The sequence below is a fragment of the Oncorhynchus kisutch genome, linkage group LG19 (genome assembly GCF_002021735.2).
Source record: "Oncorhynchus kisutch isolate 150728-3 linkage group LG19, Okis_V2, whole genome shotgun sequence".
NCBI lineage: Eukaryota > Metazoa > Chordata > Actinopteri > Salmoniformes > Salmonidae > Oncorhynchus > Oncorhynchus kisutch.
The window spans coordinates 41,819,183-41,836,489 of NC_034192.2; the positions used below are offsets into that span (position 1 = coordinate 41,819,183).

A 17,307-nucleotide genomic window follows, 5' to 3' on the forward strand; every position below is an offset into this window, starting at 1 on the left:
GAGGTAAATACTTGTCTAGGGCTTCATTTCACTTTGACAACCATGGAAACATGATGAGGGTCCTTTGACTGAAGCCCTGGGGAGTGAATTTATATTTAGTTGTAGGGAAAGAAACTTACAAAACTGCTGTGGAGAGTTAGATAGATATCTAGTGTGACTCACTTAATAAATGCTGCTAGTAGTTTGCAAATTATTTGACGATAGACATCATCTGGAGGCGAAAGAGTAAAAGATCACATGCACATCTTACGGCTTTGAGCAGATGCTGAATATCGTATAGCCTCAATGTTCATCAACAAAACATTTGCCAGTACATTATAGCATTTGACCCTTAGGTTTATCTGAAACATTGCTGCAATTAAACACACTAAGCTATGAACAGGTAATGCATGGAATCAGAAAATGGTACCACATACTGTATATACCTCAGTATGCGGTCTCTCTCTTTTTCCACATCCTCTCCAGGAGATCTCTAGCCAGATAGATATGTGTCAGGCTTGAGGGACCTGCTAAACCACAAGCTTCTCAGACCACATTGAGGGCTGGGCACACAGCCAGAAACACTTATCTAGCTGTCATCTTTTACACTCAGTTTACAGCTCTATTATACATTGAACAGGGTATGGAGAGATTTAGAACCAACAGAGCAGCCCATTGGGAGTTAGAATTTTCCATCAGGGGAATCGGACAGCTCTGAATCTAGGTGGAGAGCAAACGGCAGCAGCAGAAAGCTGTCTTTCTTTGAACTCCGCTGACGATTGTAAGAAAAAAAAGGTATTTGTCACAAAACATGATAAGAGACTCGTAAGTGGTTATGAGGATAACTCTTTATTTGAAACTATGTATGTAATGCTGTCATATAGTGAAAAGCATCATTATGCAATGAAAACCGTTATGATGATGGAATGCCAGCAGTAAGCAGACATACAGTTGAAGTCGTAAGTTTACATACACTTAGGTTGGAGTCATTAAAACTAGCTTTTCAACCACTCCACACATTTCTTGTTCACAAACTATGATTTTGGCAAGTCGGTTAGGACATCTACTTTGTGCATGACACAAAAAAAAAATCCAACTATTGGTTACAGACAGATTATTTCACTTATAATTCACTGTATCACAATTCCAGTGGGTCAGAAGTTTACATACACTAAGTTGACTATGCCTTTAAACAGCTTGGAAAATTAGAGAAAATGTGGTCATGGTTTTAGAAGCTTCTGATAGGCTTGACATAATTTGAGTCAATTGGAGGTGTACCTGTGGATGTATTTCAAGGCCGACCTTCAAACTCAGTGCCACTTTGCTTGACATTATGGGAAAATCTAAATAAATCAGCCAAGACCTCAGAAAATTAATTGTAGACCTCCACAAGTCTGGTTCATCCTTGGGAGCAATTTCCAAACGCCTGAAGGTACCGCGTTCATCTGTACAAACAATAGTACGAAAGGATAAACACCATGGGACCACACAACCGCCATACTGCTCAAGAAGACCATGGTTTGACTACGGTTTACAACTGCACATGGGGACAAAGATCGCACTTATTGGAGAAACATCCTCTGGTCTGATGAAACAAAAATATTACTTTTTGGTCATAATGACCATCGTTATGTTTGGAGGAAAAAGGGGCAGGCTTGCAAGCCGAAGAACACCATCCCAACAGTGAAGCACAGGAGTGGCAGCATCATGTTGTAGGGGTGCTTTGCTGCAGGAGGGACTGGTGCACTTCACAAAATGGATGGCATCATGAGGCTGGAAAATTATGTGGATATATTGAAGCATCATCTCAAGACATCAGTCAGGAAATTTAAAGCTTGATCGCAAATTGGTCTTCCAAATGGACAATGACCCCAAGCATACTTCCAAAGATGTGGGAAAATGGCTTAAGGACAACCAAGTCAAGGAATCGGAGTGGCCATCACAAAGCCCTAACCTCAATCCCAAATTCACCCAGCCTACTGTTGGGAGCTTGTGGAAGGCTACCCGAAACGTTTGACCCAAGTTAAACAATTTAAAGACAATGCTACCAAATACTAATTGAGTGTATGTAAACTTCTGACCCACTGGGAATGTGATGAAATAAATAAAACCTGAAATAAATCATTCTCTCTACTATTATTTTGACATTTGACATTCTTAAAATAAAGTGGGGACTCTAACTGACCTAAAACAGGGAATTTTTAATAGGATTAAATGTCAGGAATTGTGAAAAACAGAGTTTAAATGTATTTGGCCAAGATGTATGTAAACTTCCGACTTCAACTGTATTAGCTGACTTTACAAAGGTTTGAAATACAATTTCTAACAAGTGTATAATCATTATCTACCAAGATAATTCTCAAGATAATGCATTCTGGATCATTGCTACTCTAACTTCCGCGATGCATACAAAGCCATCCCTCGCCCTCCTTTCGGCAAATCTGACCACGACTCCATTTTGTTGATCCCAGCCTATAGACAGAAACTAAAACAGGAAACACCTGTGCTCAGGTCTGTTCAATGCTGGTCCGACCAATCTGATTCCACGCTTAAAAATTGCTTCGATCACGTGTACTGGGATATGTTCCGGATAGCCTCAGACAACAACATTGATACGCTGATTCGGTGAGCGAGTTTATTAGCAAGTGCATCCGTAATGTTGTAACCACGGTGACTATTAAAACCTTCCCCAACCAGAAACCGTGGATTGATGGCAGCATTCGCGGAAAACTGAAAGCGTGAACCACTGCTTTTAATCATGGCAAGGCGACCGGAAACAATACCGAATACAAACAGTGTCGCTATGCCCTCCGCAAGGCAATCAAACAAGCTAAGCATCAGTATAAAGACAAAGTAGAGTCGCAATTCAACGCCTCAGACACGAGACGTATGTTTCAGGGTCTAAAGTCAATCTCAGACTACAAAAAGAAAACCAGGCCCACCAACGTCTTGCTCCCAGACAAACTAAACAACTTATTTGTTCGCTTTGAGGACAATAAAGTGCCACTGACACGGCCCACTACCAAAACCTGCGGGCTCTCCTTCACCGCAGCCAACGTGAATAAAACATTTAAACGTGTTAACCCTCACAAGGCTGCCAGCCCAGATGGCATCCCTAGCCACGTCCTCAGAGAATGCGCAGACCAGCTGACTGGTGTGTTTACGGACATATTCAATCAATCCCTATCCCAGTCTGCTGTTCCCACATGCTTCAAGAGGGCCACCATTGTTCCTGTTCCCAAGAAAACTAAGGTAACTGAGCTAAACAACTATCGCCCCATAGCACTCACTTCCGTCATTATGAAGTGCTTTGAGAGACTAGTCAAGGATCATATCATCTCCACCCTACCTGACACCCTATACCCACTCCAATTTGATTATCGCCCTAACCCATCTGGACAAGAGGAATACCTATGTAAGAATGCTGTTCATCGATTACAGCTCAGCATTTAACACCATAGTACCCTCCAAACTCGTCATTAAGCTCGAGACCATGGGTCTCAAACCGTCCTTTGCAACTGGGTCCTAAACTTCAACACTGGGGCCCCACAAGGGTGCATTCTCAGCCCTCTCCTGTACTCCCTGTTCACCCATGACTGAGTGGCCATGCACGCCTCCAACTCAATCATCAAGTTTGCAGACGACACTACAGTGGTAGGCTTGATTACCAACAACGACGAGACGGCCTACAGGGAGGAGGTGAGGGCCTTCGGAGTGTGGTGTTAGGAAAATAACCTCACACTCAACGTCAACAAAGGAGATGATCGTGGACTTCAGGAATCAGCAGAGGGAGCACCCCACTATCCACATCGACGGGACAGTAGTGAAGGTGGAAAGTTTAAGTTCCTCAGCGCGTACATCACGGACAAAATGAAATGGTCCACCCACACAGACAGCGTGGTGAAGAAGGCGCAACTTCAACCTCAGGAGGCTGAAGACATTTGGCTTGTCACCAAAAACACTCACAAACCTTTACAGATGCACAATCGAGAGCATCCTATCGGGCTGTATCACCGCCTGGTACGACAACTGCTTCACCCATAACCGTAAGGCTCTCCAGAGGGTAGTGTGGTCTGCACAACGCATCACCGGAAGAAAACTACCTTCCCTCCAGGACACCTACACCACCCGATGTCACAGGAAGGCCAAAAATATCATCAAGGACAACAACCACCCGAGCTACTGCCTGTTCACCCCGCTATCGTCCAGAAGGTAAGGTCAGTACAGGTGCATCAAAGCTGGGTCCGAGAAACTGAAAAACAGCTTCTATCTCAAGGCCATCAGACTGTTCAACAGCCATCACTAACATTGAGTGGCTGCTGCCAACACACTGACTCAAATCTCTAGCCACTTTAATAATTAAAAATTGGATGTAATAAATGCCACTTTAATAAATGTCACTTTAAACAATGCCACTTTATATAATGTACATACACTACATTACTCATATCTTATGTATATACTGTACTCTATACCATCTACTGCATCTTGCATATGCCGCACGGCCATCGCTCATCCATATATTTATATGTACATATTCTTATTCATTCCTTTACACTTTACATAAGGTTGTTGTTGTTAAATTGTTAGATTACTTGTTAGATATTACTGCATGGTCGGAACTAGAAGCACAAGCATTTCATCTGCTAACATCTGCTAACCATGTGTATCTCAAATCAAATCAAAAGTTGATTTGTCACGTGCGCCGAATACAACATGTGTAGTAGACCTTACAGTGAAATGCTTACTTACAGGCTCTAACCAATAGTGCAATGTGACAAATAAAATTTGATTTGATTAGATATACTGTACCCAGACACCAGACCTGACAGTAAAAAGATCAGATCAGCTTCTGATATTTTCCAATCAGTTGTATAAAGAAAATACCTTCCTGATAATTGGAAGCATGGTTATGTTGCAGGCCATGTGCTGTGTGTTTGGGATCCTTTATCTAAATGCTGCTTTCATTCTATTATAAAGGTGATATTACTGTGTCTTATCACAGGTGCAAGGAAAAGAGGAAATGATCTGCACATCATTGTAAAGTTCTCAGAGGTGGAATATTATGAGCTGTGCAAACAAAGAACACAATATCTGGACCTTGCGGTTTTCATCTGGTGTATGATGCACAATATCTAAATGCTGGTGAAATAAGACATTAGGGATCTTTCATCACACAAAATCTATTGCATTTCCCATCATTCATTAGCTGAAACTGGATGGAGCCAGTGTAATACGGCAGAGAGAGGTGGTAATTAACCATGTCCGATACCTGAAGACTTGTGTTAACTCCCAAATGAACCTAGGGTTTAGCTCAGCTGGCTAAGATAGTTTTGTGATGTGCAGATGACCTGGGTTCAAACCCAGTCAGTCACAACAATCTAGTCATTATTAACGTGATGTTGAGATGGATGCACCAAGCATATTACCTAACACTGTATAAAGGACCCTACCTGAAATGAGGGAATTTACAGGCAGAAGAGATGAGCAGACAATATATTGTCCATTGTTAGTCATTGCTGAGAAGGTAATAAATGGAATGTTAACAGACATTTGTGAAAAGCACAGATCTATAATACAGAATGCATTTATCAAAATGACCGTTGATCGTGCTTTGATTTTCAACCTGCCTCACCCATGATTATAAACCAGACACAGCACCGCCACCTACTGGTAACCCCCTGAAATTGTCATTTTAGAGCAACTACTAATGGTTGAAGTACTGTAACTAATGGACTAGTGAATAACTAGTAAAACAACACCCCTAAGGTAATATCTTGCAAGATAGTCATTGAGAACTGCTGTACTTATATTCGTTCAAAGAGGTACTTCTATTAGAGGTATAGAGGTACTTTTATTAGAGAAATAGAGGTATAGAGGAACTTTTATTAGAGGAATAAAGGTATAGAGGTACTTTTATTAGAGAAATAGAGGTATAGAGGTACTTTTATTAGAGAAATAGAGGTATAGAGCTACTTTTATTAGAGGAATAGAGGTATAGAGCTACTTTTATTAGATGAATAAAGGTATAGAGGTGCTTTTATTAGAGAAATAGAGGTATAGAGGTACTTTTATTAGAGAAATAGAGGTATAGAGCTACTTTTATTAGAGGAATAGAGGTATAGAGCTACTTTTATTAGATGAATAGAGGTATAGAGGTACTTTTATTAGAGGAATAAAGGTATAGAGGTGCTTTTATTAGAGAAATAGAGGTAGAGGTACTTTTATTAGAGGAATAGAGGTATAGAGGTGCTTTTATTAGAGGAATAGAGGTATAGAGGTGCTTTTATTAGAGGAATAGAGGTATAGAGGTGCTTTTATTAGAGGAATAAAGGTATAGAGGTGCTTTTATTAGAGAAATAGAGGTATAGAGGTACTTTTATTAGAGGAATAGAGGTATAGAGGTACTTTTATTGGAGGAATAGAGGTATAAAGGTACTTTTATTAGAGGAATAGAGGTATAAAGGTAATTTTATTAGAGGTATCGTATCAGAGGCATCTCTCACAAATACACACCAAACGGCTGAATATCCTGGCCTTTTAAATTGCAATCAGCGAGCGTCTGTCCGTCTGACGCACCTCAATCTCCTTGAAATGGACACTGGCTTTACTCCTGATGGATGGTTCACGTGACTCTATAGAAGGGAGGAAAAAGTAAGTGATGAGAAATTAAAGAGACTACAGTGTAGACACGGTAAAACTGGTGGTGGTGAAAAAACTATGTGAATGACTTACTTGCGGTTCCACTTTGTACTGAGGCGTTGCTATCGGAGCTGTCATCTCCGTGGTGAGAAGATGGGGGCAGTCTCACGGCCAGTTCTCCCAAGGTGGGCTTCACGTTGAAGCGCTCTGCCAGAGACAAATGCAGTTTTTTTTTATATCCCAATTCAATTACATTATTTGTATTTGAATAACAGTAGCATTGAATCACAATCACATGATAGTCCTGTCGAATCCTAACCCTAATGTCACCAGCCTCATGGTCTATCCAAGAACCCCACTCTATCCCGATTGTTGGTGCACTCACTGGGGTTCTGGACTCTCTCGGCCGCCCTCTGCTCCAGGTGCATGTGGATGATGGCCTGCACCTTCCTCTGATTGGTGGAGATGTTGGGCTCGGCTATGACCTCGGTCAGCCGCAGGTTGTTCTTGATGGCCTTGGAGGCTGTGGCCCGAGCTAGCATGGGCAGCTGGTCCTGGTAGTCCCTGTCTGTGAAGTCAATCTCCCTGCCCTGGATCCCTTTGATCCTGGACAGTTATACAGTATGTAAGTTATCAGCTACAGTGCCCTCCATAATTATTGGGACAGTGAAGCATTTCTTTTTCTTTCGGGTTTTATACTATGAAAGTTTGGTTTTGAAATAAAACAATGACAATGAGGTTAAAGTGCAGACTGGCAGCTTTAAGTTGAATGTATTTTCATCCATAATGGGTGAACAGTTTAGAAATTGCAGCGCTTTTTGTACATAGTCCCCCCATTTTAGGGGAGCAAAAGTATTGGGACAAATTCACTTATATGTGTATTAAAGGAGTAAAAAGTTAAGTATTTGCTCCCATATTCATAACACACAAGGCACTTTATTCATTACATCAAGCTTCTGACTCCACCGACTTCTTAGATGCATTTGCTGTTTGTTTTGGTTGTGTTTCAGATTAGTTTGTGCCCACATTAATGGGGCACAAACTTAGACATTAGACATTAATGTCTACATTAATGGAGATGCTACCATGATTATGGATAATCATGAATGAATCATGAATAATGATGAGTGAGAAAGTTACAGATGCACACATTTTTTGGGGGGGTATGATATTTGTGCTTCTATGGAAAAATATGAGGAACTGGATCTGGAAAGCAGTAAAAGAAAGCCTGGTTAAACCAGACTGACCACAATGCTCACCAGTGAAACTATTGTAAGTGCAGCAGACAGTCTAGATTCACAAAGCTAAGGAAGAGAATCGCTTGATGATCAGTTAGTGTCTATGCATTGTATTTATTTTAGCCAGGATAGTCGGCTCAGTAACAATTGGAAAACAGACAACCCATTGTCTCACTCTCTTGATAAAGCCTATTGTAATCCTAATGTATTGATGAAAAGGAGAGGATTTGAATTGGTTGAGCATGCTAGGGCTCCCGAGTGGCGCAGCGGTCTAAGGCACTGCATCTCAGTGCTAGAGGCATCACTACAGACCCTGGTTCGATTCCAGGCTGTATCATAACAGGCCGTGATTGGGAGTCCCATAGGGTGGTGCACAATTGGCCCAGCGTCATCCGGGTTAGGGTTTGGCCATCATTGTAAATAACAATTTGTTTTTAACTGACTTGCCTAGTTAAATAAAGGTTAAATAAATGTCCCACCTCCTGTTAGTTAAGATGGTGTAAATCTCTTGCACTAGAAGCTCCGCTGCTCCTGGCTTGCAGTGGATGGTCCCGTCCAGAACTTCCTTTTGCAGATGGATGTTCTGTTTCACTAGAAACTGATAAGAGAGTAGAAATGGATTCTCCATTATTCAACATGACAAACAAAAGAAAAGACAGGATGTCAGTAGTATAGAAAGACAGCCTTCTCACAGCAAAAACATTGATGACTTTGCAAGTGGACATAGGATTATACCCACCAGTTTATTTGTACTCATACATCTACTATTTTGTTACTGTCCGTTAGGCTGGGTTCAAGTCTGTTTAGCTATGGAGTGTAATGTGATAACTGAACAGAAGAGATGACAACCAGGCTACCTGGCCATACCCTCCAACTCTTACCCTCTCTATTTGTGCCCAGTTGCCCTGTTTGGTTGGAAGTGATGTCCCATTGTTGTAGGAGTGCATGGGGAAGTCTTCATGATAATACCAGGAGAACATCTCTGCCACAAGGTAGCCATTGGAGAAATCCCTGGTGAAGGGAAAATGTGACTCCATAACATAGGGGAGAGTGGGATAAGTTGAGCCATTTTTTATATTCATTACACTGCATTCAGAAAGAATTCAGACTACTTCCTTTTCCCCCCACAATTTTACGCTACAGCCTTATTCTAAAATTGATTAAATTAATGTTTTTCCTCATCAATCTACACACAATACCCCATAATATCAAAGCAAAAACAGGTTTTTAGATTTATATTTTAAATTATTTTAGATAAGTAGTCAGACCCTTTGCTATGAGATACAAAATTGAGCTCCAGTTTATCCTGTTTCCATTTATGATCCTTGAGATGTTTCTACAACTTGATTGGAGTCCGCCTGTGGTAAATTCATTTGCTATGACATGATTTGGAAAGGCACACCTGTCTATATAAGGTCCCACAGTTGACAATGAATGTCAGAGCAAAAACTCAGCCATGAGGTCCAAGAAATTGTCCATAGATCTGGGGAAGGGTACAAAAACATTTCTGCAGCATTGAAGGTCACCAAGAACACAGTGGCCTCCATCATTCTTAAATGGAAGAAGTTTGGAACCACTAAGACTCTTCTTTGAGCTGGCTGCCCGGCCAAACTGAGCAATCGGGGGAGAAGGGCCCATGGTCAGGGAGGTGACCAAGAACCCGATGGTCACTGACAGAGCTCCAGAGTTCCTCTGTGGAGATGGGAGAACCTTATGAAGGACAACCATCTCTGCAGCACTCCACCAATCAGGTCTTTATGGTAGAGTGGCCAGACGGAAGCCACTCTTCAGTAAAAGGCACATGACAGCCCGCTTGGAGTTTGCCTAAAGGCACCTAAAGACTCTCAGACCATGAGAAACAAGATTCTCTGGTCTAATGAAACCAAGAATTAACTATTTTGCCTCAATACCAAGCATCACATCTAGAGGAAACGTGGCACCATCCCTACGGTGAAGCATGGTGGTGGCAGCATCATGCTGTGGGGCTGTTTTTCAGCGGCAGGAACTGGGAGACAAGTCAGGATCGAGGAATGATGAACAGGACAAAGTACAGAGAGAGCCTTGATGAAAACCTACCCCAGAGCGCTCAGGACCTCAGACTGGGGTGAAGGTTCACCTTCCAACAGGACAACAACCCAAAGCACACAGCCAAGACAACGCAGGACTGGCTTCGGGACAAGTCTCTTAATGTCTTTGAGTGGCCCAGCCAGAGCCCGGACTTGAACGCAAATGAACATCTCTGGAGAGACCTGAACATATCTGTGCAGTGACACTCTCCATCCAACCTGACACAGGATCTGCGGAGAAGAATGGGAGAAACTCCCCAAATACAGGTGTGCCAAGCTGGTAGCGTCATACCCAAGAAGACTCAAGGCTGTAATCGCTGCCAAAGGTGCTTCAACCAAGTACTGAGTAAAGGGTCTGAATACTTATGTAAATGGCGCTAAAAAAAGATATACTGTACATACTGTAACTGTAGTTTTTTGTAATTTTTTAAAAATCCATTGTAAAATCAGGCTAACATAACATGTGGAAAAAGTCAAGGGGTCTAAATACTTTCTGAATGCACTGTATATTCATTATGGAAATAATCAGAACTCCTGTAAACATTACAGTTTTGAAAACATTGCTTATCCAAAAAAAGCGGTGTCTTGGCACAACTTATCCTGGGTATGGGGTATGTTGAGCCCCTGTACAGGGTAAATTAAGCTGCCTAAAAATGTCTGTAATGAATGGAATATTACCACTATAGTTACCTTTTTGAAACCATGTCTATTTTTATTTCCCAAACACAATAACAATCGCTTCTTTGTCTTTTGATCATTTAAAGCATCTTTTAACACATGCTTTGTTTTTTTTTTACCTCATGACTTGCTATATGCCTGGGAAGAAAACACTTCAATTTGTTCAACTTCACATTTGGATAAATTTACCACATAGCCATTGGCTCAACTTACCCCAATGCAAAAATGTTGACTATAGCCAACACAACTACAAGATACACTTTCAAGCTAGGTGTAGAACGTCATATTAAAGCTTATAGAGACCCCAATAGAACAATCTTAAAAGGATCTACTTTGGTTTAGATACAAGCATCATGAAACATCTACCCTAATTTAAAAAAATATACATTTGTTTACCTAACTTGCTTACCACTTTTTCCATGTGGTTTATTCCTTCACAGACTACATGAAAATTGACACTTCCTCAATATTTGGTCAAATTATATATCTTGTGTATTGTTTCCTTGAAACAAAGGTAGCTCAACTTACCCGACTGTCCCCTTAAGGTTACTTGGTTAGATAGACCAACTCTCAAGTTATATTTCACATAGACACGCTTTGCAATTTGCTAATGTACACTCACCTGCGCATATTCTTTGGAGAAAATGACAAATCCAGGCTTTGGAGCCACTTCAGAACTTCTCGTGGCAGTCCTGTCTTTTTGGGAGGCAGTGCGTAAGCCATTGTCAGCTGTAATGTTAATTCAGCTAGCGTCTATGAACCAGCCACACACGCTTACAAAATGATAAGATAAGTTACTATTGGTCTAACTTTTCTGGTTCAGTATTTCGTTAAGTTGTTGCTATATAATACTGTGTCTTATAGAACATTTGTGGTAAACGAACTAGCTAAGCTAACGAGCTTACTCGTTTATCAACAGTTCCATAGCAACGGCCTTGCTTCTTCTTTCTCCTGGAAAGGTGAACGTATCGCGGGAAGGTACATTGTTGCCACCCACTGGAAATAGAAAATGTTGCGCACACTGAAGAGAGCTGCTTGCCTTTGAAAGACTTGCAAAAACGTGGAATTCAAAACGTTTTAATAAAATAATAGCAAGCAGCTCAGACAATAAGATCACACATAAAACACATCAAGCAAGCAAGTTTATATCTATATTTTTTGAGGATATGAATGTAGGAGTAGTGTTCTCAATGATAATGGTAAAGATTTTGGTGAAATTCAATTTTTTCGGATGCACAGGTCTAATCTAAAATATATAACGTGATAAACCATGTTAATATAACAATCCAAATTAAATGTATTTTCCATAATATGAAAGCACTTAAATTGTGTTATTGTATGAGCATATGAGCCAGCCACAGATTAATTTATAAACCTGCTGCAAAATATTGATGAGGAACACATTTTCTAAGTGCCTTTAAACAGTAGAGCTCTGGATTTAAATGAAACTCTCCCTTGAAAATGTTCATAGCAAACTATGATTGCTGGTCATTGCTCCAACCCCAAATTTTAGCAGTTTCTTTTGAACCATACTAAAATCTGGTATAGGCTACATCAAGTATGTATTTCATTGCTTCAAGTGCAAGTAGTGCTCCTTCTATCATTGCAGGCTGTTGAGTTCACATGAATGACTGACACCAGGAAGATGCCACCACCACCACCACACAGCCTTTGAGATTGTGACGTTCTAAGCTCATCATCTGTACTGGAGGTAGTTCCTGAGGGCGTTGGGAAGGGGAAGATGGTTGATGAGGTGAAACCTGTCACGGCCCACACGGTCACGGATACGCTGTCCACACAGCTGACTCAATGGTTGGGGCGTGGCTGCAGAAAGGTGGAAGGGAAAACATATCATGCTATTCAACCAAATCCACTACAGCCCGGCTAGTTTGCTATTGCTTGAACATGTGATATTCTATTCCAGACAATGATGGTTTAGTTTTAAACATATAATGGACAGCTAGTTTGACTTGGGTGATTAACCAATAACACTACTATACTTTGGCTATAGGAATTCACTGATTTCTAAGGATGACTGTGAATAGGCCTATAGAACTTACCCTCATAGACCAGTAGAAACCCCTCTGTCAGGCTGCTGTGGGGATCAGCCTCCACAGGTCTCTGGAACTCAATGTTCCTGGCATGGATATCTGCCCCAAAGTCCAACAACAGCTTAACAATGGCAGTGCAGTCCTTCTCAGCGGCAGCGTGTAAGGGAGACTCCATATATCTACCTTTCTGTACATTTGCTCCTGTGTGGAGGCGTAAACCAAGGTATGGATATAACACACATTTAATAGTCCTATGTCATTCAGTTACAGGAAAGAAGTACTTTATCGATGTCATAACATGATGGATTTGGACTTTTATCCAGGTAGAAATGGGAAGATACTCTGAGCTACTACAGCATTAGTGGTGGATGTGGCCATAGTGAGAGTGCTATACAGGTACAATACATTTCACCACTTGGGGAGACAGTAATAATCTTACCACTAGTTCTCCTCCTCTCATCATACCTGGCTATGGTGATTTGGCAGAGCAGATGTGCACGTGCCTCACCTTCCCTCAGCAGCCTCTGGACACACTCTATCTCCTGAGAGACACAGGCGGTGTAGAGGGGCGTTCCCAGGTGAGGAATGTCGAAGTCCACGTCGGCTCCCCATCTGATTAGAGTCTCCACACACCCACTGCTGCCTACCGACCGTAGGCACATACATGGAAGTCATTACTGTCAGCTTTCCAATTATTGCGGTTGGTGTTTTAGCTAATTATTTCTGTACCCGGAATATGAGGATTCCTCTAAGCACCATGGGACATACTCTGACTTGAATTATGTTTGTGTATCTCAAAAACTGTACTCTGATTTGTGATATTTTGATTCAGATTTTTAAGTTTTATGTATTTGCCTCAATCCCAAGTTAGCATACAGCCCAAATGGTCAGTGAAGTACACTTGAAGGTTCATACCAATGATGTAAATAAACCATGGATTGCTGATGCTAAGTATTAGCCAATGAGAGGCTTTAAAGCCACCGGCCGCCATATTGGTACACCTCATAGGAATAAATGGAATTCAACAGTATTTCAATTAAATGTTTCAAGAACAAGATAACATGTATTTAAGTATTTTTTTTTTGTGGGGACAGTAACATTAGTACTCACAGAAAAAATGCAAATGTTTATATGTATTTTTTCTATGTATTTTTTATATATATGTATATATATATATATTTGTATATATATGTGTGTTTAGCTCACATAATATAATTTAAAAGTATGCATTAAGTGTCTGTAATAGAATAAACTAATTTAGACATTCATAAATGCATTTCTCTAGCTTGCAAAATCTTTTTTACAATAGAGGAGTATTACCAAGGTGGCTGTGCAGTGGCTTCAATACAGCAGCCCTTGTCATTCATCCAGGGTTTATACACATCATTGGGTTCATACTAGATTCATTAAGATAAGGATGTTGGAGTGATAAGGGTACTGAGCATACCTTTCCTGCTGGCTTGGTGAATGGGCGAGGGCTGAAATACCAGAGCCTGGGGTTTGGCCCCGTTCTCCAGAAGGACCTCTGCACATGATACACTGCCCACTGAGCATGCGTTGAAAAGAGGAGTCACCCCATCAATGGTGGTGACGTTCACCTGCACAGAGTCTCATGTTAACTCTGACCACTCAGCTGAATAACGCAGCACCATTTTGGGGCAGAGAAAAATAACAAATAACAGAGAACAAGATGTATTTTACAAAAGCTTTATTAAGTTATTTCTTAAATGTATTATTTAGTACACATTATTACTGTTTCATGTTAAAAAAAATAAGGTTATCTTGATTATTAACGGATCTTCTCCATTGACTCACATTGGCTCCTGCAGCGATCAGAGCTCTGGCACATGCTACATGGTCTCCAAGGCAGGCCTCGTGCAGAGGACTCACATGGTCTATAGTGACTACATTTACATTGTGGCCCTGTGGGAGCAGCAGAACACAACCATAGTACATTGCAGAAGGTAAGCAGTGGGTGCACACTGAATTGGATTACCTTTGGCTCACCTGTAAAATTAGATTCCTCAGAGCTAAGAGACGACCTTGGCATGCAGCATCATGTAAGGGTGAGCGGTCTGCCCAGGACCCTGCAGCAAACACAAATGCTTGTCACATACCACAGCTCACCGTCTCACAGTTTTGATGAATGATTCCATTTCACAGGGCACACACACCTGGGTCAATATCCAGAATAGCACCAGATGCATTCCAGACTGCATCATCATTGTTACCTTTCTCCATATTACTGATCTATGACACTTCTATTCTATTTCACTTCATATAAGGTAGAGTACTAAGGATCCATGTTGTCCAATTGAGGGTGAGCCAATATGTCTCCATTGGCAATAACCGTCAAATCTATTTTCTCTTGAACTAGCCTAACCTACTTGATGTATTAATGGAAGACCAAGCCACTGTAAATCAGAAACAAAACATGTTCTGGGAAAACTAGTGTAAACTACATATAGCTACATCACTGACCTTTAATAACGCACAACAAGATTTGATTTTGTGTTGTTGTTTGCTGCATTGGTGCTCCCTTTCCATGCGCCAAGCATGTTGGCACACTGTCTGTCACTGACACTGGGAAGCTTAAGTGCTGTTTTGGTCTGCAAGTCTGCCTACAGACCACAGTCAGTCAGGAATGAAAACTAGGGCAAGGGGGGTGGGCCGTTCTATTAATAGTTTAGGGTAGAAATGAGCCTGACCGGTATGTACCGTATACACAGTTATTATGTTTCAGCTACTTTGCATGTTCAGGTCAACAAAGTGAGTATTTGCATTATTCACAGTAGCCAAATTATAAATAATCATTATTGTGATAATATTTTTGTTGTTGTTGTGACAATAGACTAATACAGTAGAGAGATATGGGTACTCACTGTGTCCTTGACCAAAATCAGAGCCAGTACGGTGAGAACAGAGCCAGTCCGGTGAGGTAAATGTTTACGGTGAGGTAAACATTGGAATAATGGAGCAACGCAAAAGGATTCGCTGTCATATAGCCCCCTCTTTTGAACAGGCTCTGCTATACCGAGGGGATCATATGCCACTCTCAAGTGGTCCTCACTGAATTTCTGTGCCTGTGTTAAAATAGTTTAATTCTCATTGTGGTGTAGTGGAGTGTCATTTCAATGATGGAAGTTTCAGCACAGTCAATATCATCATGTAATCAGTGTCCACTACTGGTTCCAAGGCATGTTAGGTGCTAAATTCAACTACTAAATCTGAGCATTGTCCAGAATCAAGTTACAAGGAAGGAAATGAGATACTTAGTCAGTTACACCATTGTGTCTTCCGCATTCAACCCAACCCCTGTGAGTGCATTTTTAATCCAGGAACAAGGAAAATGCCAACAATAAAGTGAAGCTTCCAACTGTATATGAATAAGACAAAGTGCCCATTTCAGCATCTCTGACCTGTTAAAGCATTATTGATACAAAGGAGTGAGAGTTGGTTAAAGGCATGGCAGGGTAGTATCATAAATGTGTAGATTAAATGCAGCAGAGAACAGTATAGTTCCACTATTCGTTGGGAAGGTTGGAGATTTTGCCAGTATTTCATTCCATTCTCTTTAGTTATTTTCAGACTGGCTGAATCAGCCATGTAGTCCGACAACAATCAACAAATTGCCATCAAATATGACCGTATAATGTTTTGATTTACCTTGTTTTCTGCAATGTTTGTTTGGATATGACTCTTTATCAAAATAGCTTTCCTAGTATTTGCCCGGCTGCCATCATTTGTCATCAATCGACATAAGGAAAAATAGCGCCATCTGGCGGTAGTAGAGCAATCCTAGTATTTGAATTCACCCGTATTCCCAGGGGCTCAAGGGTGGGCAAACATTTCTTGGATGTGGAAGGTTCGAACAAAGGACAGTACAACAAACTCTGTGTTCAAACGTTCAAACTTTAACCAAGCCAATTTCAACTTTATATGGAAAAATAATCATAATTATTTAAGAAAAGTAGATATTGTAAAGTCTACTGAGGAAGGTGGACTGAATGCAATTGACTTTTATCCAATTAATTGATACATCATCCACAGTGTAATTAATATCTTCACCATGGTCAAAGGGATATTAAATATCTGCTCTTTTTTTTACCCATCTACCAATAGGTTCCCTTCTTTGCGAGGCATTGGAAAACCTCCCTGGTCTTTGTGATTGAATCTGTGTTTGAAATGGATGTCAATTCTTAGATTTAAAAAAATGCAATAATAAATTCTAAATGCATTATATCACTTATGTGTTTCCTTTCACCTTTGGAAAGGAAATATTTGTTACAAGATTTCATTAGGATTTGTATAGTCATAACAAGAACCAGATACCTTTATTTTCCTTTATCACCATAAGAAGTTAATGAAAACCTTTATGGGATGCTTTTCAATATTGGATTACAGATAACGATCTTTCATTTATAATTATGTGATATTATTTTGTTTCCTAATTAATGACAGTAATGTTGAATATATGTACAATAATTCTTACAGAAAAGTGTTTCTTAAAAATTATATATATATATATATATATATAAAACTCAGCAAAAAAAGAAACGTCCCTTTTTCACGATTCTTTCAAAGATATTAGTAAAAATACAACAGATTACAGATCTTCATTGTAAAGGGTTTAAACATAGTTTCCCATGCTTG

At 40.5% G+C, this 17,307-nt stretch overlaps 2 protein-coding genes across 4 annotated transcripts; both read right to left on the reverse strand.

The window, feature by feature from the left end:
• Window positions 1-5,459: 5,459 nt before the first annotated feature.
• Window positions 5,460-11,594, reverse strand: spata4 (spermatogenesis associated 4). Of its 2 annotated transcripts, XM_020452661.2 has the most exons (7): window positions 11,509-11,594; window positions 11,226-11,299; window positions 8,741-8,870; window positions 8,339-8,457; window positions 7,007-7,227; window positions 6,715-6,828; window positions 5,460-6,614 (listed from the first exon to the last, which is right to left on the reverse strand). In XM_020452661.2, the coding sequence occupies exons 2-7, from the start codon at window positions 11,231-11,233 to the stop codon at window positions 6,520-6,522; spliced, it is 687 nt and encodes a 228-aa protein (XP_020308250.1). In that variant the 5' UTR covers window positions 11,234-11,299; window positions 11,509-11,594; the 3' UTR covers window positions 5,460-6,519. The 2 variants fall into 2 exon arrangements, with proteins under 2 accessions (XP_020308250.1, XP_020308248.1); XM_020452659.2 differs by having other exon boundaries at window positions 11,226-11,583.
• A 70-nt stretch (window positions 11,595-11,664) lies between these two features.
• asb5a (ankyrin repeat and SOCS box containing 5a) lies at window positions 11,665-15,473 on the reverse strand. Of its 2 annotated transcripts, none has more exons than XM_020509410.2 (7): window positions 15,136-15,473; window positions 14,662-14,741; window positions 14,470-14,577; window positions 14,102-14,252; window positions 13,163-13,297; window positions 12,664-12,855; window positions 11,665-12,427 (listed from the first exon to the last, which is right to left on the reverse strand). In XM_020509410.2, exons 1-7 carry the CDS (start codon window positions 15,182-15,184, stop codon window positions 12,300-12,302), a joined length of 843 nt encoding a protein of 280 aa, XP_020364999.1. In that variant the 5' UTR covers window positions 15,185-15,473; the 3' UTR covers window positions 11,665-12,299. The 2 variants fall into 2 exon arrangements, with proteins under 2 accessions (XP_020364999.1, XP_020364997.1); XM_020509408.2 differs by having other exon boundaries at window positions 14,829-15,251.
• Between the last annotated feature and the right edge of the window lie 1,834 nt (window positions 15,474-17,307).

Excerpts from the sequence above, each read along its gene's own strand:
- spata4 (XM_020452659.2), bottom strand. The coding sequence starts at position 11,326 with ATGGCTTACGCACTGCCTCCCAAAAAGACAGGACTGCCACGAGAAGTT. Across the intron at positions 6,829-7,006 it reads CGAGAGAGTCCAGAACCCCA|AGCGCTTCAACGTGAAGCCC; the intron begins GTGAGTGCACCA and ends TGTCTCTGGCAG. Across the intron at positions 6,615-6,714 it reads AGTACAAAGTGGAACCGCAA|AGTCACGTGAACCATCCATC; the intron begins GTAAGTCATTCA and ends TCCCTTCTATAG.
- asb5a (XM_020509408.2), bottom strand. The coding sequence starts at position 14,895 with ATGGAGAAAGGTAACAATGATGATGCAGTCTGGAATGCATCTGGTGCT. Across the intron at positions 14,742-14,828 it reads TATTCTGGATATTGACCCAG|GGTCCTGGGCAGACCGCTCA; the intron begins GTGTGTGTGCCC and ends TGTTTGCTGCAG. Across the intron at positions 12,856-13,162 it reads CCAGAGGCTGCTGAGGGAAG|GAGCAAATGTACAGAAAGGT; the intron begins GTGAGGCACGTG and ends GCCTCCACACAG.